This window comes from Cucurbita pepo, chromosome LG01 (assembly GCF_002806865.2).
Source record: "Cucurbita pepo subsp. pepo cultivar mu-cu-16 chromosome LG01, ASM280686v2, whole genome shotgun sequence".
NCBI classification, from domain to species: Eukaryota; Viridiplantae; Streptophyta; class Magnoliopsida; order Cucurbitales; family Cucurbitaceae; genus Cucurbita; species Cucurbita pepo.
In genome coordinates this window covers 1,718,209-1,743,514 of record NC_036638.1, presented here as the reverse complement: position 1 = coordinate 1,743,514, position 25,306 = coordinate 1,718,209, and the positions used below count along the sequence as shown (strand labels likewise).

Sequence of the window (25,306 nt, the reverse complement as noted above, 5' to 3'; positions counted from 1 at the left end):
TTTTTTTTTTTTTATTATTATTAATTATTCTTGAAAGTTCGTTATTTGAGTCCTGGTTATGCGTTCGACATTGATTTGGTGTTTTATCAGGTGCTTATAAGTACGTATCTGAGCTATGGAGGAAGAAGCAGTCCGATGTGATGAGGTTTTTGCAAAGAGTGAGATGCTGGGAATATCGCCAGCACCCTTCAATCGTTCGTGTTACGCATCCCACTCGCCCGGATAAGGCTCGTCGATTAGGCTACAAGGCCAAACAGGTACATGAATCTCTGCACCTTTGACTCTCTGATACTTGCTTTATTAATGATTCTTGTTTTGAACTTCATGGCATCTTTTAAAAATTTAGAAGTAATGAGATAAGACATTGAGTTTTGTTTACTTTTGCTGTCCGCATTTCCTGAGTTAATTTCTTCATAATTTGTTTACATGTAGAAGTTGAATGTGATTCACATTCGACCCTTCTATGGTTTATGCGTCACTTGTGCTTTTCTTTATGCCTGACACGGATTACTCTTGATCTTTTCTTTAAAAAAAATCGTGCGCATTGATTAAAAATAAATGTTATAAAATTGTTGCTTCACTATGTTTTTTTCTGTTAATTGGATGGAACGATTTGGTTCCCTAGGAAAAGAACAATGTTAGAACTGCATTGAGAAAATACTGTATCGTATCCACTCTTCTCTTTGGAAAGTTTCTGTTTGATGAATGGTTCAAGTAGAAATAAGGGGAAAGTAAGATTTCTTTGCAATTGCTCGAGAAATTAGAAGTAGTTCTGATATTTGTTTTGCATGAGGAGAGAACGACTTGTGTGCATTTATTCTTACACGTAAAAACAAAGATATAGAATATGTAAAACATGGATACTCTCCATTTGAATCCTCATGAGTGACATAGTGCAATCATTTCATCATATTTGTCAACAAATTAGAAACAAATTACTATTATGCATTTTCTTATTTTAGCAACAATTTTGTAGGGTTATGTTGTATACCGTGTACGTGTGAGGCGTGGTGGAAGGAAGAGGCCTGTTCCTAAGGGTATTGTATATGGTAAGCCAACAAACCAGGGTGTTACCCAGCTGAAGTTCCAACGCAGCAAGCGTTCAGTTGCCGAGGAACGTGCTGGCCGTAAGTTGGGTGGTCTTAGAGTTCTCAACTCCTACTGGATTAATGAGGTAACAAGCGATTATTATTAAGATGAAATAAAACGGACTTGACATTGACATACACTTATTCCTTGTATTTATTCTTATGGAACCGAACAAGTCGAAGTTTAGGAGAGTTGCTTCTTAACCTTCCCGAAAACAGTCTGCTGGAGTATCTCTCTGATAATTTTCTCTTCATTACTGCAGGATTCAACATACAAATACTTCGAAGTGATCTTGGTTGATGTGGCTCACAATGCTGTTCGCAATGATCCAAGAATAAACTGGATCTGCAATCCTGTTCACAAGCACAGGGAACTTCGTGGTCTCACATCCGCTGGGAAGAAGTACAGAGGTCTTCGTGGAAAGGGTCATCGTCACCACAAGGCAAGACCTTCACGAAGGGCTACATGGAAAAGAAACAACACGCTCTCTCTTCGCCGGTACCGTTAATCTCAGCGACCTCATTAGATTCCATCCCATCCTTGTATTTTGCTCAATTGCTTGGTTGTCAAAAAAGAAACTTCAGTTCTTCCAAGTTTTTGTTTAATTTTACTGTTAGCCAAACTGGGTTTTTCTAGTGTTTCATGCGGATGCATTTTTGGTTCTTTTCTTGAGAAAACTTGAGTTCTTATTTTCACTGCAAGACTCTTGTTCATCATTTATTTTCTCTCCAAGCTTGAGTTTTTCCGCAAAAAATGCCAATGTCTGTTACTGATTAGGGAATTCAAGAACATTAGAGAATTCTAACTCATCCAGAAATCACTTCTTGAGCTTCTGAATTGTTCTTGTTAACAGCCATTGTGCAGGAGTTTGAAATTAGCACTGTTGAGCTAAAACTAACAAAAGCCAGTGTGCCGGCCACTCTAAAAAGGCACTTTTTCTCCTTTTCTTTTCCCAATATCTTTTCTAAAAGGCTTCCATATCACTAGTTCCCAATGGAATACTTTCATCTGTTAACAAGTCGTAGTGGTTGACAACTGAAAAACAAGCTTCTTCCTCATTGATAACACATAAACTGCTGGTTTCCCCCCTGTTTTCTTTCATTGTTTTTTACTTTGTTCTTCACATAATCATCTCACAAGGATGCCCTTTTGCTTTAGAATGACATTGTTTATGCCCCTTCTCAAGTTGGGTACTGTGACACCAAACTTAGCTACATGAATACCAAAAGCTAAGCCGTGTTGTATTCCTTCATGGAAAACTCGGTCTGTACATAAGAGCGAGAGGGAAGAAGAGGATGGACAAAGGTACTGTTGTATCGTTCGATATTCTTTCATTTTTTCTCAATGAAAGCTCGATGAATAATCAAGCACGCATAAGAGAGGGAAGGTAGAAGATGAGGGGCAAAGGAGCTGAGGTGATGATTGAAAGGCCACATGCCATAGCTTTGTGTGTTGGAGAGGTAATTATAAGGTTTGAAAGCATGGAGAGAAAAAGGAAACAAAAAAGTGAATGAACTTATGATTAAGATGTAGACTTTAGGGGCAACAAATTTCACCATAAACTATGTTCCATCTTCTATACCAGAAATGATGACAGTTTTTGAGCCTTGCTTCACTCTATTTTTCACCTTCAAATTGCAGTATCCATCATTACCAGAAGCACGGTTTATTTTTTAAATATCAAATCACGAGTTTAACGTACTAACCACTTGAGAAAGAAGCATCAAAATGAACATCCAACCTAATTCACCTCTAGCCTTCTAAGGGACGTTTGGCTCGTCGTTTTAAATAAATATCGTAGTTTTAAATAAATTTGGTTTCTGTAGTTTCAAGATAAGAAACACGAGCTTGTATGGTTTTTGTTGGATTTTTTTTACTTCATTAATATTACTTTCACTTCAAAAAGTTACACGACCTGTTTGTCTTTCTTCTTTGTTTTCCGTACATTAGGGTTGTTCAAATGGAAAATCGAGTTGCATTCTAGATGAAGCTTAGTCCTTCAGACCTTTCAATCTCACAATTTTAGTAGCTAAGTGCTCGCACGCTTTATGTACAGTTTCATAGATATCAAAATACACATCAAATATTTGAATTCATTTTCACAGCTTTAACTATATGCTAATAAAAAAATAAAATCATCTTTTTTTTCTCTAATGAGTGCTAAATAAAAACAAGACACTAATCTAATCTAATGATTAGAGGCCTAATTAGAGAAAAAAAAAACATCATTAAAAAAATCAAATGGTTAGTAAAAAAAAACTATTGATTTATTCTTCACCTTTTTTAATGAGAGGTTAAATTTTCTATTAATTTATGTAAATTTTAGAATAATCAAATTAAGAATATTTCAAGAACAATACATCCTTCCAAGGCAACTTTTCTTTATTAAAAACAATGGTCATAATATACTTCTTTGAATACTTTTAACCTCTTACTCACAAAAGTCACTTCCACCCAACGCTCTCGGTGTTCTCGGTACTCCCGTAGTTCGCAAGAAGAAAAAAAAATCATCTTTTTTTTTTTAACCTCCACCCACGAAAGTCACTTCCACTCAACCCCTTATGGCCTCTCGGTGCTCCAGTAGTTCACGATAAGGAAAAAAAGATTAATCCTCTTTTTTAACCTCTACCCACAAAAGTTACTTCCACACAACGCCCTTTGGGCTCCCAGCTCTCCCGTGGTTCGTGAGAAGGAAAAATGACTCATTGTTTTCTTTAACTTCTACCCACAAAAGTCACTTGCACACAACGCCCTCTGAGCTCCCAGCTCTCCCGTGGCTCGTGAGAAGGAAAAATGACTCATTATTGTTTTTTTAACCTCTACCCACAAAAGTCACTTCCACCCAACACTCTCTAGGGCTCTCAGTGCTCCTGTGGTTCACGAGAAGGAAAAAGGACTCAAATTATATCTATCTACGTCACGCGTTATTATACTCCAAATATGACTTTTCCAAACATTTGTCTAAAATTGCAAACGAGGACAAAAATATTAAAATTTGAGCATATTTCCCACCCTAATTTTGCAAAGAAGGGTCTAAATCATTTGAATTTCCATTTTAACCCCTTCTTTCTCAAAATATGTAGAGATGCCCATTTGATTAATATTTGCAATAATGATGTTATGGGGTCCCTTAATCTTGACTTAATCTTCCCAAGATTTACTAAATAATCCCAAACCCTAATCAATGTAATTAACCCCTTTAATCACATGCTTCCCCCTATGGCATGATTGTAAATATAAATGTCTCATGTAAAAATTAAAAAATAAAAAATGTGTTAAATGTTTTAATGATATTAAATTATTAATATGAATTTAAACACTAATGTTATGAATTTAATTTAACTAATTAAAATATTTATTTTAGACCCAATAAAATTAAAATTTATATATATTGGAAATATTTTTATAAATATTTTGTTTTGGTTTGGAGGGGCTTTTTGTTTGGGCATGTTAGACACATTCATTAGTTAAATGACATAAAGAGATTTATTTTTATTTAAAAAAAAAACATAATTAAAGTACTAATAATTATATTTTGTTTGTTATAAGCTAACATCATTATTTCCATTTATAAATTAAAGTTATTCAATCAAAACTATGCCTTATTATTAATAGAAAAATAAATTTTAGTAAATAAGATAATAGAAAAATAAATAAATAAATAATAGTTTTTAAAAAAAGAAGAAAAAGGTTTTGGATACTCTGAGATTTTTTTATTGTCGGGAGAAATTGCTCGTGCCCATTTCTAACTAGTTTTAAATTTTTAGAGCATTCGATGCATGAAACTGGTACACAGATGTCTACCAGTTATCTGTCCTTGTCTCCTATTTATTTTTTATTTAGAATTTTTGGGTATTAGGCTGTGTGAATATAATCTTTGTCTCCAATCTCATTTATTAACTGAAAAAAATACTCATCATTCTCTCCTTCATTTTCTGTTTAAACGTTATGTATGATTCGAATCTAATCTAACCGGTGGTTTTCTTCGACGGGTCATAGTTTGAGAATTTGAGCAATAAGCACTCTCGCATTCTACGAGCGAAAAATTCTCATTTTGTTTGGAGGAGGTTACGACTCCCTACCCGATAGTTATATGTTGTAAGTCGTTGTTGTCGTCTTTTTGAATGCATCACATATAATATCAATTTCAATCTCTCAAATCTTACTTTCAAAATTCTCTTTCGAAACCTCTCTGTCCCAGTTTTCTAACTTTTTTCTTGAACTGGGGCCAGAGGCTCGAGCATACGTCGCTTGGTCGTAGACGACGCAAGAACGAATTGACTTAACTCACTTGTTGCTTGGAAGTGAGTGTTGTTGCAAGTCTGCTACTATCTCTAAGGACATGTGGTGAAAGTGAAATGGGAGGGGCAAAATTGTCACAATAAAAATTTAAAATAATTTTTTTTAAAAAAATGGAGGCATTTGAGTTTTAAGGGAGAAGGGAAAATGAGAGAAAATCACGCGTGGCGTGGGAGTGTGAAATGATGCGATAAATTTGGATTTCTTGGTGGGGGCCCACAACTGTCAGGCAGTGCCATGCACGTGCCATTATGGGACCAGACATGTCTTGCCACGACAAATAACAACAACAAATGAAAAAAAAAAAATCCTTTTTTTCTTGTTTCTTTCTTTTTTAGGAGCGAAGGGAATGAAGGAGACAAAATGGGAGGTGGGCCCTCACCACATTTTTTTAAAATAAAGTAATTGGGCCCCACAGGCCCATTTGAATGGTCTGGGCCTAGGGCATGCTCTGTTCTCATCACTCTCTCATTGAGTTCTTAAAAAAGGAGGTGGAGAAGAGAAGACTATGGCAATGGAGGGATGATTTTAGTGGGGTAAATTCCTCCCCACTTTGTCTTACCCCTTTCATCCCACTATTCTTTTTGCACAAAAGGGAACAAGGGCATTTTTGTCATTTGAAACACGTTCGACCCATCGAATTTTAACGATAAACGTCACTTGATTTTATTTGACAAAGATAAGATTGACAGGTAGTAAATGAATTTTACATAGATAGATTTCTTTGATTTATAAGAATCGAATTAAATTTTAAAGATATTCGTTGATTTTTATTAGGTAGACTACCAGCAATTTGTACAGCACACTAAGGTGCAAATTTGAACTATGAGATATCTTAACTAATTGAGTTATGCTCGTGATGACATGATTATAAAAATTGATAATCACGTTATCTTAATCAGTCCCGAGTAAGAAATAGGACACTCACTCCTAAAACCGATAGAGTAATCAGTAATATTAAAGCCATATGGATAACCTCTTCATCTTTTTACCCTCAGACAAAAAAGAAAAAGAACAAAAAAAAGGACAAATTCCTTTCTAAGGAACAAAGGGAATGAAGGGTATTTAGGTAATTTAGTAATGGAAATGGAAGATGGGTAATGATGATTTTGTTTCATAGGCTTGCGGCTTTATACAGTGTCTTCCAAAAATGCCTTACTTTTAAGTGTGTCTCGCAAAAATAAAAGTTCCAAATTTCCCGGGACCAAAACATTCTTTTATTATGTCAATTTAAGCATAGCTCAATTCATAATTTATTAATTATAATATTATGCTCAGACGATATCAACTTGTATGCACTTTTGATTAACTCGTGACATATAATTATAGTTTGGTTAAAAAAAAATCATAATTCACACGAAATTGAAATTTTGTTGTATAGCATATAATATAAATTCATTGTGTATTGTGTTTTATGAACTAATTTTAATATTTATTAATATTAAAATATTATAGATAAAATTGGAATTGGAAAATGAATTTATTTTTTTGAAAAAGAATAAAATATATATTTTAAAAAAAAATTATAAAAATAGGTGCAAAATGCTATGATGATTTGCGTAGGGGTCAAAATTGAAAGGAAGCGGTGGAAAGGGTGTTAAGCACGCGCGGCAAAGGAGCTATGACCACACAGAAAATGGTCCGACCGTTTTTTTCAAAATTCCCATACTGCCCTTCCGTAATGCGACAAAACAATATTCTACTTTTACATACGTACTCACTGTTTGTTTTAAGGAGGAAAAATAAAATTAAAATGTTTTTTTATTATTTATTATTTATTTTTAATTAAAAAAAAAAAAATAGACAGATTCTGTTGGAATAGACTCATAGTTCGGATTAAGGAATGAATGACAAACGCTCTTATTTTTAAACTATTCAACTGTCTCTCTCTCTCTTTTTCTTTTCTTTTTTTCTTTTTGAAAATTATTATTATTTTTAAAAAATTAATTTTCATATATTTCTATAAAAAAATCTATTAAATTTTTCTAACCTTGGAATAAATATATTTTTAATAAAATGTTCGAATATATAAAGAACGGTCGAGAGTTATAAATAAATTAAAAGATCAAATTGGAAATTACTCGAGAGATTAATAGTTATTTTTTAGTTCGATTATTTGTTTAAAATTTTAAATTTTTTAAAAAAATTAAAGCAAATACTAACATATTATGAAGCTAAAAATTTATTGAAGACAAATTATGAAAAAAGCTGCCTCCCATGTCTCAAGAGCAGGGTGCTCATTTATGATTCATCATGTGTTACTTTTCTTCAAATTTTTAAAATTTTTATTTTTTAAATAAATAAATACCTGCCTGTTTTTTCAGTTACTAATACTTTATAGTAAATTAATAATAATAATAACATACAAATATATATATATATTAATTCCTATAATTCCTACTTATCCTAAAAGAATTAAAAGAAAACTTAAACGTTAAGAATATATTAAACATCACCTAGTTGTTTATTTCACGATCAACAATGTGTAATTTGAAAAAAACGAAATTCATCGTTATATATTAGCTTAATTCGTAACTTGTCGGGATCAATTAACCTAAAACTAATAGATATCAGAGTGTCACAAAATTTATTGTAGCCAATGGTGTAAATCAAATATTTCTATTTGAACTACTACTAAAAATTTATACCTCCTCAGTTGTTTGTATTTATAATATTTGAAAAGAAAAAAAAACAAATAAAAAAGTTGTAGAAGAAGAAGATCCAGTAGTTAAGGTTATGGGGGAGGGTGTTCTTCTTCCTCCATGGCCGCCAACCAAAACCCACTGAAGAAAACCAATCATCACCATCATCATGAAATGTGTTCTGCTCGCAGCACTTCTAAAAAGCACTTCCCACACTCATCATCTTCTTCCTTGCCTTAAAATTTCAGTCTCTTCTTCTTCTTCTGCTCTCTGCTCAGCCAAAGATTCAATTCGTCAGCCATGAAAGCAGCTTCCAGTTTCCTGTTCTTGATCTCTGCCGTTCTTTTGATCATCATCTCTTTTCTTCTTTCTGCAACTTCTTCAACTCCAACTGTTTTGCCCCTTCAACTTCTCTCTCTGCTTTCTATCAAATCCTCCATTAAAGACTCCTTTTCGAGCTTTCTTGATTGGGACCCTAAACCCACCTTCTCCAAAGCTGATTTTCATGACCCGATTTGGTGTTCTTGGTCTGGAGTTCGATGTGATCAGAACTCGCCGGAAATTACCTCCTTGGATTTGTCTCGTCGGAATCTCACTGGGTTTATTCCCTCTGAAATTAAGTACTTAACGAGCTTAGTTTATTTGAATTTGAGTGGTAATAGCTTTCTTGGGCCGTTCCCCACCGCCATTTTTGAGCTCACTCAGCTTACGACTCTTGATATTAGTCATAATATCTTCACCTCCACTTTCCCACCTGGGATTTCCAAGCTTAAGTTCTTGAATGTTTTCAATGCCTACAGTAACAACTTCACTGGTTCGTTACCGCAAGAATTCGCGCATCTCCGGTTCCTTGAATGGCTCAACCTCGGTGGAAGCTACTTTAATGGCAGTATTCCGGCGAGTTATGGCGGTTTGTCACGGTTGAAGTATTTGCATTTGGCTGGAAATGCTCTTGATGGTCAAATTCCAGGGCAACTAGCGTATTTAACCAAACTAGAGAGAATGGAAATCGGTTACAATACCTTCTCCGGCGGGATTCCGGCGGAATTTCCATTGTTGTTGAATCTGAAATACTTGGATATTGCCGGAGCGAATCTCGCCGGGACTCTGCCGCAGGACATTGGAAACATGACGAAGCTGCAAAATCTGCTTCTCTTCAAGAATCGAATCACCGGCAAAATTCCTGAAAGTTTAGGGAAATTAGAAGCGCTTGAGGAGCTTGATTTGTCGGAGAATCAACTCACCGGAGCGATTCCGTTGGATTTGTATAATCTGAAGGAATTAAGAGAGCTGAGTTTGATGGCGAACGATCTGAGTGGGGAAATTCCACAAGCACTTGGCGATCTTCCAAATCTCGCCAGTTTGCGATTATGGAACAATTTGCTCACAGGTCCACTGCCTCAGAATCTCGGCTCGAACGAGAAGTTACTGCAAGTCGACGTGTCGTCGAATCAACTCTCCGGTCCGATTCCTCCAAATCTCTGCCATGGAAACAAGCTGTATAAGCTCATTCTGTTTTCCAACAAATTAGGGCACGAACTTCCCGCCTCTTTAACGAACTGCACGTCTCTCGTTCGTCTTCGAATCCAAAACAATTTCCTTAACGGCTCGATTCCTCACGGTTTCGGCATGTTGGAGAATCTGACATTCGCCGATTTCAGTAACAATAACTTCTCCGGCGAGATTCCGGCGGATTTTGGGAATGCGGTGAAGTTACAGTACTTGAACATTTCACAGAACGCCTTCGGAACTTCCTTACCGGAGAATATCTGGAACTCGACTAGCTTACAGATCTTCTCGGCGAGTTCTTCGAGAATCATCGGTAGCATCCCCGATTTCGTCGGGTGTAGATCTATCTACGAGATCGAACTCCAGGACAATAATTTAAACAGTAGTATTCCATGGACGTTCGGCCATTGCGAGAAGCTACTCACGCTGAATTTAAGCAGGAATTCGTTAACCGGCATTATTCCATGGGAGATCTCCACGCTGCCGTCGATTACCGCCATTGATCTGTCACGAAACTTCCTCACAGGTACAATCCCTTCAAATTTCCAAAACTGTAGCACAATCGAAAGCTTCGACGTATCATACAACCAGCTCACCGGCCCCATTCCATCGACCGGAACAATCTTCCCGGGATTACACTCTTCTTCATTCATCGGCAACGACGGTCTCTGCGGCGAGATTCTAGCGAAACCCTGCGCTGTCGACGCGCTCTCCGATGGCGGGATAGAGGTCCGGCAGCAGCAGCCACGGCGGACGACGGGAGCAATCGTGTGGATAATGGCAGCGGCGTTTGGAATCGGATTGTTCGTATTAGTAGCCGGGACGAGGTGTTTTCAGGCGAATTACAGCCGTCGATTCGGCGGTGGCGACGAGGAAACGGGACCGTGGAAACTAACCGCCTTTCAACGGTTGAACTTCACGGCGGAGGACGTGTTAGAGTGTATGTCAATGACGGATAAGATCCTGGGAATGGGGTCCACTGGGACGGTATATAAAGCGGAGATGCCAGGTGGCGAAATCATAGCAGTGAAGAAATTGTGGGGTAAATATAAAGAGAACATCCGACGGCGGAGAGGGGTTCTGGCGGAAGTGGAGGTACTGGGGAACGTGAGGCACAGGAACATAGTGAGATTGTTAGGGTGCTGCAGCAACAAGGAGTGTACGATGCTGCTCTACGAGTATATGCCAAATGGTAATTTGGACGATTTACTGCACGGTAAAAACAAGGGTGAAAATTTGGTGGCCGATTGGATAACTAGGTATAAAATTGCATTGGGTGTGGCACAGGGGATTTGTTATCTTCACCATGACTGTGATCCAGTCATCGTGCACCGCGATTTGAAGCCCAGTAATATTTTATTGGACGGTGAGATGGAGGCCCGAGTGGCGGATTTTGGCGTCGCTAAGTTGATCCAGACCGATGAGTCAATGTCGGTGATCGCTGGATCCTACGGCTACATTGCACCAGGTTTGTACAATTTCTTTTTCTACTATATTAAATTAAAAAAACATATAGTTTATTTTTAAAATACATCTGAAATTTAAAAAATATTCAATAATATTCTTAAAATTAACAACAACAAAAAAAAAATTAAATTAAAAAATACATTAAGTGTACACGAACCGACCTTTCAGTCTCTAAACGGATCAATTGTAGCTACTCGATCTCGATCAAATGGACGTTCTAATTTTTCGTGTTTTATTAAACCAATCCCAAGAGGATTATGTTTGAAGCTTGTTTTACGTCTTTGCAGAATACGGCTACACGCTTCAAGTAGATGAAAAAAGTGATATTTATAGCTTTGGAGTTGTGTTGATGGAGATCGTGAGCGGTAAGAGATCTGTGGATTCTGAATTTGGCGAGGGGAATAGCATTGTGGATTGGGTAAGATCCAAAATTAAGGTGAAAGATGGAGTGAATCAAGTTTTGGACAACGATGTCAGTGGGTCTTGTGCGTCTGTCAGAGAAGAAATGATACAAATGCTTCGTATTTCATTGCTTTGTACGAGCCGTAACCCTGCAGACCGACCGTCGATGCGTGACGTCGTTTTGATGCTACAACAAGCAAAACCCAAGAGAAAATTTCCTGGGAATCTTGTCACTGTCGAAGCTGCTGATGTTCTCTTAGACCACAAGATAGTAGCCGAGTGTTAATATCGTTTCTTTTTCTTTTTCAATTGGTGGGGATTGGTATAGGTTAAGAGTGCTCCTTCTCCTCCTACATCGTGGTCGGTCCTTCGTTATGGTCATTGTATAGTGAAAAAGCTCACCCATTTCTTTAGCCGAACGATATAATTATAGGAAATGCTATAATCCATCGGTCTTCTTTTTACGATGAGCCACTCTAGTACAACAAGTTAAAGGGACCTATACACTTCGTCTCAATGCGTAAGACAATCCGTATGTGCCAGAGGGAAGATCGAAAAGTTTGTGTTAAGGTCTCTGTCCTGTTTAGGCATTTGGTGTCGTTTCAACTGACTTGCCTTGTGACCGAGCCACCCTCTTTGGAGTCAGCGTTCATTGTGTTAAAAATGTAACTTCACGACGTTCAAACGATTGAGATTCCATTTAAACAGGCTCGGGAAAATCAAACCAAGTTTGCAAAGCATAATCAAATCACAATAATGTCTCGAAAAGAAAAGAACAAAAATCAAAACTAGAAGCTCCTAAGACCCTAAACAAAAATAAAAACTCGATTGAAGAATGTCACGCGAAACTCATGCCCAATGAGTCGACACAACGAAGGAGTATGGAGCACGACATTGATCAAATGGGAAAGGAGCACGTGCCGATCGAAAGAGAAACTACAAAGAACGAGAAGGGTGAGATCGTCAAGTCGAACCATTATGCTAAGTCCGTGGAAACAAGAGTGAAGTCGGCTCCTAAAACCGCATACAGATAGTTTTTGTTCATGACTACAAATTCTAAAAGTCACCTTGGTCTTAATTTTAGGGTAATTATTTAATTTTAAATATTATAATTCTTTTTAAAATCCTTAATTTTAAGATTTAATTCGACAAGTTTTTAAACCACACCAATAATAAAATAATAAAATAATAAAATAATAATAATAAAAAATATTAATTATAATTGTTTTAATTAAATATTAATGTTTTTTTTTTTTTTTCTTTTTGTTTTCAACGAGTAAGCGCGCCACAAGCAATCGCACTCCAGTGGAAGAACAGAAGAGGGAAATACAAAGACCTTCTTCCCGCCACAGAAACTTCATTCTCGTCCAGTTACAGACGAAGATTCCGCATATTTTCCCTTCTTCTCGCTCCAAAAATCTTCATTCTTCTTCACCAGTACCGATCTTTCCCCTTTCCTCTCCTCAAGGATCCGCAGAACCCCTAAAAAGCTTCAAAATGGCTGATTCCAGGGATCTTCCTCCTCGCCGCGGAGCAGGAATAGTCAAAAGTATACGCTTGGAGAACTTCATGTGTCACAGCAACTTGTATATTGAGTTTGGCGAGTGGCTCAATTTCATTACAGGGCAGAACGGAAGTAAGTGGATTAGACGCTCTTTTTTTTTTTTGGGTTTTATCTGTTTCTTCACGCATTTGTGCTTGAAGGAATTTGTTTGACGCGAAGAAGGGGGCTAGAAAGAATTCGTAGTAGGAGTTCTGCTGGAGAAAGAAAGAAGACTCATAATTTGGATTGTCCATTGCTGCAGATTTAAATTTTCTAATGTCGTTGCAATTTACACTAGAAGTTTGATATTTGCAGGTGGTAAGAGTGCTATACTGACTGCTTTATGTGTTGCATTTGGCTGTCGAGCTAGAGGCACCCAAAGGGCGTCGACGTTGAAGGATTTTATTAAAACTGGTTGCAGGTTTGTTCACTTGTGTTGCTCTCTATCGTTTGGCTAATGCATCTGCCAGATGTTTTTGTCTTGAGTTATTCAGGTCTTTTATGTGCGTGTGGTTCGGGTCAGCGTTCGCGTCCTTTGACCAATCTCATGGGATAACTGTCATATCCTAACATTTAGTTGATAGATACTCTAAGATTTGATATCATAGATGGATGGTCACCTTATGATTTGGATTCAATCCTTAATGTCACTTTGCCCTCTTCCCCTGTGCTATAGCTGGACTATTTGTTAAGCTGCATCTTATTGAAACTACGCCCTCTAATGATATGATATGGAATATCTGCTAATATTGTGGAGTATGTGGTATTTTCTCTGGTTAGGTTTTACAAATATTTTTGAACCTGTAATTTGAATTAGGCTTTAATTCCACTGCATTTACCTAGAAGTTTTAAGAAGTCGTATTACATGTTTTTAATATCCTTTTTGAGTTTCTAATTCATATACAGTATTGGATCTTAACAGTCATGCTGTCATCCAAGTTGAAATGGAAAATTCTGGGGAGGATGCTTTTAAGCCTGGAATATATGGTAATGTTATAATCATAGAGAGAAGGATTTCCGAAGCCTCAGGTGCCATTGTTTTGAAAGATTGTCAAGGTTAGGAACATTTTTGTTTTAAAATTTCACCTTCTATACATATTTTGTTTCATCTAGTAAGTTCAGCCTCTTGCCTGCAAATTCTACTCATCAATCATTCAATAGTTTTGGAAATGTGGAATATGTTGATCCATGTATTTAAAAAAGCAGATACATTTTTGTCAAAAAGATGGTAAAAAATTGTGACAGGCTTATTATTTAACGTATATTTTTCATATTTGGGTGTTTGTTAGTAAGAAGGTCCATAAATGTGTAATACTTACCTCATGGTTCATGCCTACTGACATATATATTCAGTAGTAAACTGACATATGTATATACTTATTTATTTAAAAAAATTAAAGGCCAAAGATAATTTCTCATATCAATTTGCCCATGCATGAAGTAAGCATAACTCGTAATAAATAGAGTGAGGGAGAGGTAGTTGAATCGAAGGCAACCATTTTTGTTACAGGTCTCACACCTGAGTTTTGGCTGATGATTTTTAGTTTATATTGTCAATACACTTGTACGATTCTGTTTTACTTTTGCACTGGTCTTCCATATACTGTCTCAATTATCCAGTAATTTGATACTGCATTTTTCCATAATGTTCTTGTGAATCATATTTCAGAGTTGGTTGTACTGCAAAGTGCAGTCCTATCATTTCATAATTTTATGGGGTTGACAACCATTATTTATGTATTTTTTTTCTTATGGTATCTTACAGGAAAGAAGGTTTCCAGTCGGAGGGATGAACTACGAGAGCTTGTAGACCATTTTAATGTGAGTTGTTACCTTGTATAATGTAATCCGGTCGCTTTTCTATTCTTGGGGTTTTATATTTGGGTCATATTAGGTTCGTTAGTACTTTCTGAGATTGAGTAACGAGGGCATGGTATGTGAATGTTAAGGGGCTCTTTTTAGTTACCAATTTATGTCATATAGATGGTACATCCATGTTTCCTAGAACTTATAGGAGATATAAAATGTTATGCATTTTCAATCTCCAACAGTAAAAGATAAAATGCTTATGCAGATAGATGTTGAGAACCCATGCGTGATAATGAGTCAGGACAAAAGTAGAGAGTTCCTGCATTCTGGGAATGACAAAGACAAATTCAAGGTAATGAAAGCTGTTTTCTTCACATTCTGGTGATGTTATGGTTGCTCTAACGACACTCTACTGTTCAGTTCTTCTTCAAAGCTACTCTTCTCCAGCAAGTTGATGATCTGTTGAAAAACATTTTTCATCAACTGAGATCTGCGAATGCACTTGTTGATGACTTGGAGTCTACCATACGACCTGTGGAGAAGGAGCTAAATGAGCTGCAAGGAAAAATAAAAAACATGGAGCACGTAGAAGAAATCTATCAACAAGTCCAACAGTTAAAGAAGAAGCTTGCGTGGTCATGGGTATATGATGTAGACAAGCAGCTTCTGGAGCAAAGTGTAAAAATAGGAAAGCTCAAAGATCGCATCCCTATTTGTCGAGCAAAGATTGATCATCAACAGGTTAGTAATTTACTATGTTGGTTATGCTAAGCATCTCTCTTGCCACACACTCATGTTGAACTTAATGTTGGAATGTTTTCTTATATAATATGTCTACCTATGTTATCTCTGCCTTTTGGAGCTGTGGAGTAACCATTGGACTTGATCTATTTGTTTAGTTCATATCAGGGGCACTTGGTACTTAATCTTATGTAATGTATTCAACTTCTGAATGGTGCAATAGGGTCTGGCAGAAAAATTAAGAGAACGCTTTATCGAGAAGAAGGCTCAAATTGCAAGCATGATGGAGAAAACCTCGGAAGTTAGAAGACTGAAGGAAGAATTGCAAGAAACCCTTTCCTCGGTAAGGGAGTTCGTAAAAGTAGTTAGCTGAAATTTTGATTTCTTTTTAAGCACTACAAAGTTGTATTTTATCTCTCGGGTCTTCTTCTCCTTTATTAATATTTCACATATCAATGAAATACGTGTTTCCTCTAAAAGAACGTTGCATTCTTCTCCTGGTCTTTCCACCGTCTTTTTATTTGTGAACAAAGCTTATTTTAGTGCTCTTGAATATATTCGTGATAGGATCCCTCTTAAACCATATTTTATTTCTCAAAATACATCTCACAGAGTCTACAATTTTGAAGCCTATGATATTGAACATATGAACAATAGTGTAATATCTGTTCGTATATATTTTTTTTCTTTTTTAATTTTTAAAATATCAGTCACTATTTGCTCTGCTGTTTAGTAACTATTAGTTTTATTATCTTTTATTTTAAATTTTTAATGCATATACCTTGTGAGAATTTCTAGTCAGTGTAGTCCCATCCTTCATGTTTTCTGATAAATAATCTAATGCAAATAAAATTCTAGGCAACAAGAGAGAAGCTCGGGCTTGAAGAAGAGCATGGCCGCAAAATGAACTACATTCAAAAGATGGCGAAACGTGTTAGGTTGCTTGAGCTACAAGTTCATGATGTTCATGAGCAGCACATAAGAAATACACAGGTATCCCTTTCTCTTGGATTTTGTATGTCCTTACTGAAAGGAGAGAGAGTCATGACGAGGGTGACTCGATTCTATTTATGGTGTATTGATTTATTTATTTGTGCATGTCTCATCAACAATTAGTAGTTGGGTTGCGCATGTATTTCCCCTCTGAATATATTCTTCTACCTTAGCCATATTTGTATGTATGATGTATGCAAGTCGGTGTATTTATATACATACGATCAGTTTATATTGGTAGTTGCACTTATTGCCTTCCAAAATTATGCTTCTACCATTGATCTTCAAGCTGTTGCCGATCTCATATATTTAAAACAAGGATCCATAAATCCATGTCATTGTTCACTTGGCAATGAGACGTCTTCTCTGCAGTTTCTTAAAACTTGTTTGATACGGTCAAGGTTCTATCTATACTGTTCGTGACAAATAATCTTTTCGATTGCATAATGTCTTTCGATCTTTTTATAATGTAGATAACCTATATTTTCTCATGTAATTTTCACTGCCCTCCTCTGCAATATCAACCTCCGATGATTTATTAACTACCTGTAGGCTGAAGAATCTGAAATTGAGGAAAAGTTGAAGGAACTCGAACTGGAGACTGAAGCTGCCAAGTCAACAGTCATGAGGTTATTTACTTATTTGCTTCGTAGGTCCGTTTTTAAAAAAGAATTGTAGTCCATCGTATTGAATCAAGTTACAGGTTAAAGGAGGAGGAAAATGGCTTACTGGATAGTCTACACAGTGGGAGAAGTGAAATAAAAAAGATTGCTGAAGAGGTAAAACAAGAATCCTTGCACGGAAATACACTTGGATATTGTGTGCCAAACTTTATTTTATTTTATTTTTATTTTTATTTTATTATTATTATTATTATTTTTTTTGTGTGTCATGGAATGCGTAAGAGTCCTCTCTTTGGTTATCTTGTTCTCGTCCCATGATACTTGTGATTGACAGTGTATGACTCTTCACGTAATGAGAGATCATCGTCACCTTTGTGATTGCAAACATGAAAATGTGCTTGTTCTTTTACAAATTTTAATTAATTTCTAAATTTGAACAACTTATTTACTCACAAATGGTGATCTGTCAAACAAAAACTATTTATTAGAAATTTTTTCCATAGTGCAATCAATGATGTTAGTGTTTCCTAGATGTTGGGTGTCTAGTTGAAAATAAGGAGACTTTATCCGGTGTCTGAGATCAACTTGCTTCCAACTTTCCGAAATATTTCGATTTTTTCCCACTACTGAACTGTGGGATGGAAAATTGGTGTTTTACAATGTCCATAACCAATTATGACAGTATACTCACTTTGTTGAAAGTTTTATGTAGTAGCCATCTGTAATATTAGCAACAGTTATCTTAATCTGCTCTTACCCTATTTTTTTTTTTTTTATAAGAGAAAATTTTATTGAGGTTTGAAATTTACGAATGGGATGTGTTATCCATAATGTTAACAAAAAACCTTCCCAATTTACATTGAGGGAAGTAGACTATATGAAGCAAAAGTATTATTCTATTTACACTAAGATATAGTGTGATAAATAACATTGTCGAAGAGTTTTGTATAAGTTTGCATCTTCTCCATGAATACTCTTTGATTTCTTTCATTCCACAAATTCCAAAGAAAACTATAATGAGATTTTTCCATTGTTGAAGGAGTGGTATGTTGGGCCACGTCCAATAAATTCTTTACCTCCTTGGAAAAAATGAGATGTCATCCGAAAATATTGAGAATCCTTGTCCAGAAATTTTGAGCGTATGTGCATTGCATAAGTAAGCTGCTTTGTGAGTCATTATCTTTCTTGCGTAATGGGCAACAACTTGAAAGAGAGTCATGTAGGGCATTCTTTTTTCTAGACTTTCACTTGTGCTTATGCTTTATGCGCTATTTTCCAGAAGAAAAACTTCACATTTTTAGGGCGATTCCCTTTCCATATTGTCTTTGGTAGCATGAGGTTTGTTGCTTTTACTTTTTTCCCCCGATGTCCATCATAAATTTTTTTGTAGAGAAAACTTTTTCAGCTTTAGAAAGCTATGTCAATGAGTTTTCTTCTTTAGACAATACAACTGGAGCGAGGATAAGGCTTAATTCGGCCCATTTCGTAGCTTCGTTATCCTTTAGGTTCCTACCAAGCCTCAGGTTCTAGAAATTATTGACATCATTTCATGTTTCTTTGATCGTGGCCGTTCCGCTATGAGAGAGTCTATACAAAAGTGAATACTGCAAGGCTTGTGTGATGTTTTCAATCCAAGGGTTGGTCCAGAAAGATGTTCTGGATGATGTAGGAAGCACATCTTTCTAGACCTCTTGTTTCGTTTTGCTCAAACAGCTTTATTGTTATACTCTCTTTGGTTTTAATACTCATTGTTACCGACTTAAGCATCTTGTTTCCAAGAAAGTATATGTGCTGTTATCTTGCCGTGTTGTTTTTGGATTTAACCCTCACTCTTAAAATGCTCGATAGTGATGGATATTTCATTGTTCTGCTGTTACTTTCTTTGTGATAACATATCATCATTAAGTTATGTTGCACCATATTTTCTACAACATTTTTTTACTGTATATTCTAAATGATGGTGGTTTTACAGATTGAAGGTTATGAAAAAAAGCATAATGAATTTTCACGCTCTATTCGAGAGCTAAGGCAGCATCAAACAAACAAGGTATGAAAAGGAATTAGGCTACGATTCTTGATATCTGTCAAGCTAGGGATGTTTTTTGCATGTTCATATTTGTATTTGCTTATGTAGCTTAATACTGGCATCTTTAAACAGCAGATATTCTCCTACCTTTACCTATTGCCTCTGAGGATGGTAACGGCATAACTTGATTTGGACAGGTTACAGCTTTTGGAGGTGATAGAGTCATTCAATTATTACGTGTGATTGAGAGGCAAAATCGAAGATTCAAGAAACCTCCCATTGGTCCAATTGGTGCCCATCTGGTTAGTAGCAGAAATTAAATTCTTGTTAACCTATTTTTTGTGCACCATCGCCCTGCGAATTTATTATTAAAGAAAGAAAAGTTTGTAGGAAATGTTCAACTAGTTGACATGCAGGGAGTATTTCTGGTTCAGCGATCCATACGACTGTTTCTAAGGAGATGCAATTCAAAGAGATGGGGTTATTGACTAATGAAGCCAGGGACCCGTTGAGAACTTTGTGATTTTATTGCAAGTGTTTTCTTGTTTGAAAGAGTTGGGGTTTCTACTAATGACATCAATTAATGTATATTTCTTATAATCATGGTTACTTGGATTGGCTTCTTTGGTAATCAATGTGGTTCTGAATTGGTTTGTTACCAAGATTCTTTGTGTCCACGAGATTGTTCTTTCCGTTGGCTGCAGTCTAATTCTGTATATTGATGGAATAGTTATTTTCTGTAGAATTTGGTCAATGGTGACGTGTGGGCTTCTGCTGTTGAAAATGCCATTGGGAGGTTGCTCAATGCATTCATCGTGACCAATCATCAAGATTCTCTTCTTTTGAGAGGATGTGCTAATGAAGCCAATTATAGGCAACTCCCAATTATCATCTATGACTTTTCAAGACCACTGTAGGTGTATGAGATTCTTTTCCTTCACTGCTCTCTAATGATCTTTGGTTTGAACATAAAGTTTATCTTTTCGTGTGCTCTCACTTCTCCTGGTAGGTTAGATATTCCAGCTCACATGCTTCCTCAAACAAAGCACCCTACAACCCTTTCAGTCATTCATTCTGAAAGCCATACTGTCATCAATGTTTTGATAGATAAGGTAATTCTCTTGTTTCAATATATTTTTGCTTATTTATTTTCTTATCCTACATAGCCTTTGTTTCTTGCTCCTATTTGCGCCCTCTTACCCCCACTCACTCAGGATGTCGATAATTGATAAATGACGTGTTGTTCTCTTCTATGACCATGATTCTTGCTTCATAGGGTGATGCTGAGAGGCAAGTGCTTGTTAAAGATTATGATGTGGGTAAATCAGTCGCGTTTGACCAGCGGATCAAAAATCTCAAGGAGGTCTTTACATTAGATGGATATAAAATGTAAGCGAATATATTACATCCTAATACAGAGTTCCATAAACTAATTGATTTGGGTATATCCATCTAATTCTAGTAGATGAAATCAGGACGAAGAACTGTCCTACCATTTCCTGAATGTTAGTTAGGAACAAGAAAGTGAGTTGGGCCTCAAGGAACTCTAGTTCTTGGTTAAGTTTTGACTTTGTGGACACATGGATAGACATTTCTGCAGACTACATGAATCTATGTTAAAAGTTACTATTGTTAAATGTATTTTTATTTTTCATGTTCTAATTAATGATCACAAAGAGTTATCATTATTTCTTCATAGGTTTTCTCGTGGTTCTGTTCAGACAATTCTTCCCCCAGTTAAAAGACCTAGAAGTGGCAGACTTTGTAGTTCTTTTGATGACCAGATTAAAAGTCTTGAAAAAGATACATCGAACATGAAGGAAGAAGCTGAGCAATGTAGGAAGAGGAAGAGAGCTACAGAAGAACAACTCCGGGGTCTTGAAGAGAACCTAAGCAATGCCAAGGTATTCTACTCTACCAATTACACATTTATTTGTATAATCATTGTTTTGTACACTTTGGTCCTAGTTTATCCTGTTTGGTTTGGTGGGAAGCTCAATGTGTAGCCAAAGTTTAATCACTTTCTACGGAATGGATTAGGTCTATTGTGCTTGATTTTGCGTGTCTAGAATCTAAGTCTTGAAATTCCCAATTAAAGGAAAGAATGTAGCCGATGAAGGATACCTTCGGCAGACTTGTCAATAAAAATAAGATGTAAAGCTAACTAAATCATAGCCAACCTTCCTATGGTAGACAAGAAGACAACTAAAAATTCCAGAGTAGGTCGTTACGCCGAGAAGATGATGGGAGTATTTTCTTTGGTGTCAAATGAGAGTGCAGGTGTGAACTTCATTTGTTGAGAGGTGGTATCTTATCCCATGTGTGAAAGATGCTTTGGTTTTGGTAACCTTGGCAGAAGAAACGGAGCTTTTAGAGGAAAATTGTTGTGGAGATCTTTTGTGGTAGTCAAACCTTTATAACAATTAACTAGTGAACATAAAAATGATTAATAGTGGTCTCCTGACATTGCTTCCACAATGATTAGAGTTCGATTATTAAGGTTATCGGGGAAGATTGACAGTAAATGATTAATAAATCCCTTCCGTGCATTAATAAAGGGTGGTGTATTTTAGATCTAACTTTGAACTGTGAAGGAAGTGAGGGCTCTTTTCACGCCCAACTCAAATGGATGTGGGAGAAGAATTTTCCAGCCATTTGACGACTGTTCATTACTTGGAAGTCTTGTAAATCTTTGCAAGTGTTACATTTGATTTTATTATGTCATCATCTGATTCTTTGTTATTACTATTGTATTTATAAAGCGGAGATGTCAAAACGCGGAACGCATTTTAATGTCCAAAAATTTGGAGCTACAAGATTTACGGAAGTCACAGGTTGCTGGAACTAGTTCATTACCTTCATCAAACGTTGACGAGCTTCATCAAGAAATTTCTGTAAGATCTACTTGTGATATTTGTATTTTATGTAATATATATACAAATACAAATAAGTTCAGTCACACATAGGTCTAAGAATGTGGATTGTAGTTACTCAATATTCTTTATTGCATAATTCTTTGAATATCATTGTCTTCTTGGGAATGATTACCAGAAAATCAAAGAGGAGATGGAAGAGAATAAATCGCTTCTGGAAAAGTTCAGAGTGAGAATGAAAGAAGCGGAAGCCAAGGCAAAAGATCTTAAACTATCATTTGAGAATCTGTGTGGTACGCAGCAGTGATTTTTGCACTCAGATTCTATATTAGTTCCTTTCATCTCTCTCTCTCTCTCTTTTTCTTTCTCATAAGTGATCGCTCCCCTTCTCTCCCCACCCGAAAAAATAAATGAATAGAGTCAGCGAAAGGAGAAGTTGATGCATATGAAGAAGCCGAGAGAGATATGTTGCAGATTGAACGAGATCTGCATTCTGCCGAAAAGGTCTTTCTTCCTGCCTCTACGAATAATTCGTTGAAAACTTTGCTTGCACCTTATTAGTTTAGTAATGTTAAAGAGTATAAATGTCACAGGAGATGAATCATTATGAAGGTATTATGACTAACAAGGTCCTGTTTGATATCAAAGAGGCAGAGAGACAATATGAGGAGCTCGAGCGCCATCGTAAGGTAATTTTGATTGTTTAGAAGTATATATGCAGTCTGCAACTTTCTTACGTGCCAATGACATGACATCTCACTTGCAGGAGAGTTACAGTAAGGCTTCAATAATATCTCCTGAGAGTGAAATTGAGGCTTTAGGTGATTGGGATGGGAGCACACCTGAACAACTCAGTGCACAATTAAACAGGCTAAATCAGAGACTTAGTAACGAGACCCGACAGTTTCGTCTCTAACTCATTTCTTTAATTCCTTAAACTGCCAAGCCTCGATTATGATTAAAGTATACTAACCTTTTAGTTCCTGCCAGATGTTCTGAATCTCTGGAAGACTTGAGGATGATGTATGAGAAAAAGGAGCGTACAATTATAAGAAAACAACAGACTTACAAAAGTTTTAGAGAGAAGTTGAATGTGAGTTTTCCTCTCCTACGACTCTTCATAGATTTTCTTATGTGAATGTTATAGTTTATTCATTGACATCTTATTTCTGTTCATGTGTGTGTGTATATACATATATATATACATATATATATATAGACGTTTTGTGATTTTTAGTTTAAATCACATTTCTTAGCCAATGGATAAAATGGGGCTTATAGTAGGTTGACAGATAGCATAAAATCTTGTTGCATCTAAATGTGAACTTTTTCCAGGAATCATTTTTTGTTTTAAATGAAAGGACTTCAGAAAATGAAACTACTTGCATCATTAGTTAATATTCAACAGGGGAGTGCCAAACTGCATTTGATTTCCTGTTTAAGACAGGATGAAGCCACATTCTTATAGTGATGCATTACATAGTCTCCATGAAAGCATTCATATTGTTAACCTACTCTAGAAATAAATCACAGGCTTGCCAGAAAGCTCTTGAGCAACGGTGGAACAAGTTTGAAAGGAATGCTAATCTTTTGAAGCGTCAATTGACTTGGCAGTATGAATTTCTTTTCGCATTCAGAGAATTTGTTTTTTCAGTCTGTTTTCTCTAATATTGGTGATATTAAAGTATGTTAAATTTATTCAGATTTAATGGCCATTTAAGAAAAAAAGGGATCAGTGGACATATAAAAATCAATTACGAGGAAAAGACCCTCTCGGTTGAGGTAAGCCCACTTAATGGATTTCATGTAATGAGAAAAAACCTCTTTTTGATTTATGTTATTGAATATATTATGCACTTCTTCAACATTGAACAGGTGAAGATGCCCCAAGATGCATCCAGCAGTTCTGTTCGTGATACCCGTGGACTTTCAGGTTTCTTCTGCTTAAATTGACTGCATGAGTTTCCATTTGGTTTGGTTTTTCTATCTGCAACGTCTTAGCTTATAGTTACTAAACGTTTTGCCTACTGATTTTCAATTCATTAACATGCAAATTCTTAATACTTGCAATGGACTTGTGAGATCCCTCGGTTGGGGAGGAAAACGAAACATTCTTTATAAGAGTGTGGAAACCTCCCCTAGCAGACGCTTTTTAAAAACCTTGAGGGGAAGCCCAAAAGGGAAAGCCCGAAGAGAACAATATCTATTAGCGGTGGGCTTGAACTGTTACAGGATTATCCCTGACCTTTTTATTTCCCCCTTGAACTGTGTTTAGTGTGTGGTATATTTTATGAAATGTCTATTGATCTACGTATTATATAGTTCATGCACTGAAGGATTATAGTTTTGAAATAACGGAATCGAATGATATTAGGTGGAGAACGGTCATTTTCCACTCTATGCTTCACTTTGGCATTACACGAAATGACAGAAGCCCCATTTCGAGCAATGGATGAGTTTGATGTGTTTATGGTGAGCTACTGTCTCATTCTTGTCACTCTTTTCCTGATATCCATAGCCTCAAAGAATGTTAGCCACAAAGAATGTTGCCAATAGTCTTTTCACAAGTTCGCGAAATACGCTTTCAGGATGCAGTAAGTCGGAAAATTAGCTTAGACACTCTTGTGGATTTTGCATTGTCACAAGGTTCCCAATGGATATTTATCACACCTCATGATATCGGGTAATTACTGAGATGTTAAGACCTTTTGAGTTTCACTTTATATAGTTACTCATATGATGTTTTTACTGCATACTCCCACGTTTTTCACTCACTTGGAAGTATTGAGACACTTTACCTTTGGCATTTTAACTACAGCGTGGTGAAACAAGGAGAACGAATCAAGAAGCAGCAAATGGCAGCTCCTCGATCATGATCTTCCTTCTACATGCATTTACGAGAGCTCAACGCTGTTCAGCCATCTCTGTATGTCACATATATATATTTTTTATTTCAATGTCCATTTAACTTATTTACCCATTTGGAAATTCCATCCATCTTGTATGTATATTGTGCACGTTAAAATCTTGAACCGTAGAATTAACAATCATATCTATGAGAAAATAGAGAAGGGAAATTAAAAGGGGAAAGGTAAATGGAATGCCTTTTGTTGTATGCGTTTGTTAATATATGAGAGTTTCCATTACCACTTACCTTTTCGTGGTACACAAGCCTTAACTAGTTGAACGATATTTAGATTCCCGTATCTAATATAGTTAAAAGTGGAGTCGAGTGTCGCTGTTTGTTTTGGTTGTTTCTTTTACTATAGTTTTCCTCATAGAAAAGAGTC

General features: G+C 36.2%; 3 protein-coding genes across 4 annotated transcripts in view; all 3 read left to right on the top strand.

Annotated features, from left to right (window-relative positions):
- The window catches only part of LOC111778850 (60S ribosomal protein L15-1), a 2,179-nt gene extending 389 nt beyond the window's left edge, over positions 1–1,790 (top strand). The window contains exons 2-4 of the mRNA XM_023658838.1: positions 91–257; positions 977–1,174; positions 1,352–1,790. Of these exons, the coding sequence (XP_023514606.1) occupies positions 91–257; positions 977–1,174; positions 1,352–1,597 (611 nt within the window). The 3' untranslated portion in view covers positions 1,598–1,790. The remainder of the gene's footprint in view (positions 1–90; positions 258–976; positions 1,175–1,351) is intronic.
- A 6,136-nt stretch (positions 1,791–7,926) lies between these two features.
- Positions 7,927–11,904, top strand: LOC111811388 (leucine-rich repeat receptor-like protein kinase TDR). Its single transcript, XM_023698207.1, has 2 exons — positions 7,927–11,007; positions 11,294–11,904. Exons 1-2 carry the CDS (start codon positions 8,331–8,333, stop codon positions 11,692–11,694), a joined length of 3,078 nt encoding a protein of 1,025 aa, XP_023553975.1. The 5' UTR covers positions 7,927–8,330; the 3' UTR covers positions 11,695–11,904.
- Positions 11,905–12,695: 791 nt separating this feature from the next.
- Positions 12,696–25,169, top strand: LOC111808206 (structural maintenance of chromosomes protein 6B-like). 2 transcript variants are annotated; one of them, XM_023694092.1, is made up of 28 exons: positions 12,696–13,044; positions 13,267–13,372; positions 13,874–14,007; positions 14,717–14,772; positions 15,026–15,112; positions 15,181–15,501; positions 15,725–15,844; positions 16,360–16,494; positions 17,047–17,123; positions 17,198–17,273; positions 19,090–19,164; positions 19,341–19,445; positions 19,887–20,056; positions 20,153–20,255; positions 20,420–20,532; positions 20,843–21,047; positions 21,906–22,037; positions 22,195–22,309; positions 22,435–22,520; positions 22,610–22,705; positions 22,783–22,919; positions 23,007–23,109; positions 23,550–23,629; positions 23,720–23,798; positions 23,892–23,949; positions 24,391–24,488; positions 24,605–24,699; positions 24,835–25,169. In XM_023694092.1, exons 1-28 carry the CDS (start codon positions 12,906–12,908, stop codon positions 24,890–24,892), a joined length of 3,159 nt encoding a protein of 1,052 aa, XP_023549860.1. In that variant the 5' UTR covers positions 12,696–12,905; the 3' UTR covers positions 24,893–25,169. The 2 variants fall into 2 exon arrangements, with proteins under 2 accessions (XP_023549860.1, XP_023549942.1); XM_023694174.1 differs by lacking the exon at positions 12,696–13,044 and having other exon boundaries at positions 13,285–13,372; positions 13,858–14,007.
- Positions 25,170–25,306: the final 137 nt, after the last annotated feature.

What these genes read in the sequence shown, in the direction of transcription:
- LOC111808206 (XM_023694092.1), top strand. Translation starts at nt 12,906, where the DNA reads ATGGCTGATTCCAGGGATCTTCCTCCTCGCCGCGGAGCAGGAATAGTC. An exon ending in TTTATTAAAACTGGTTGCAG is followed by an intron (nt 13,373 to 13,873) that starts GTTTGTTCACTT and finishes GGATCTTAACAG; the next exon opens with TCATGCTGTCATCCAAGTTG. An exon ending in AGAACCTAAGCAATGCCAAG is followed by an intron (nt 21,048 to 21,905) that starts GTATTCTACTCT and finishes GTATTTATAAAG; the next exon opens with CGGAGATGTCAAAACGCGGA.
- LOC111811388 (XM_023698207.1), top strand. Translation starts at nt 8,331, where the DNA reads ATGAAAGCAGCTTCCAGTTTCCTGTTCTTGATCTCTGCCGTTCTTTTG. An exon ending in CTACGGCTACATTGCACCAG is followed by an intron (nt 11,008 to 11,293) that starts GTTTGTACAATT and finishes ACGTCTTTGCAG; the next exon opens with AATACGGCTACACGCTTCAA.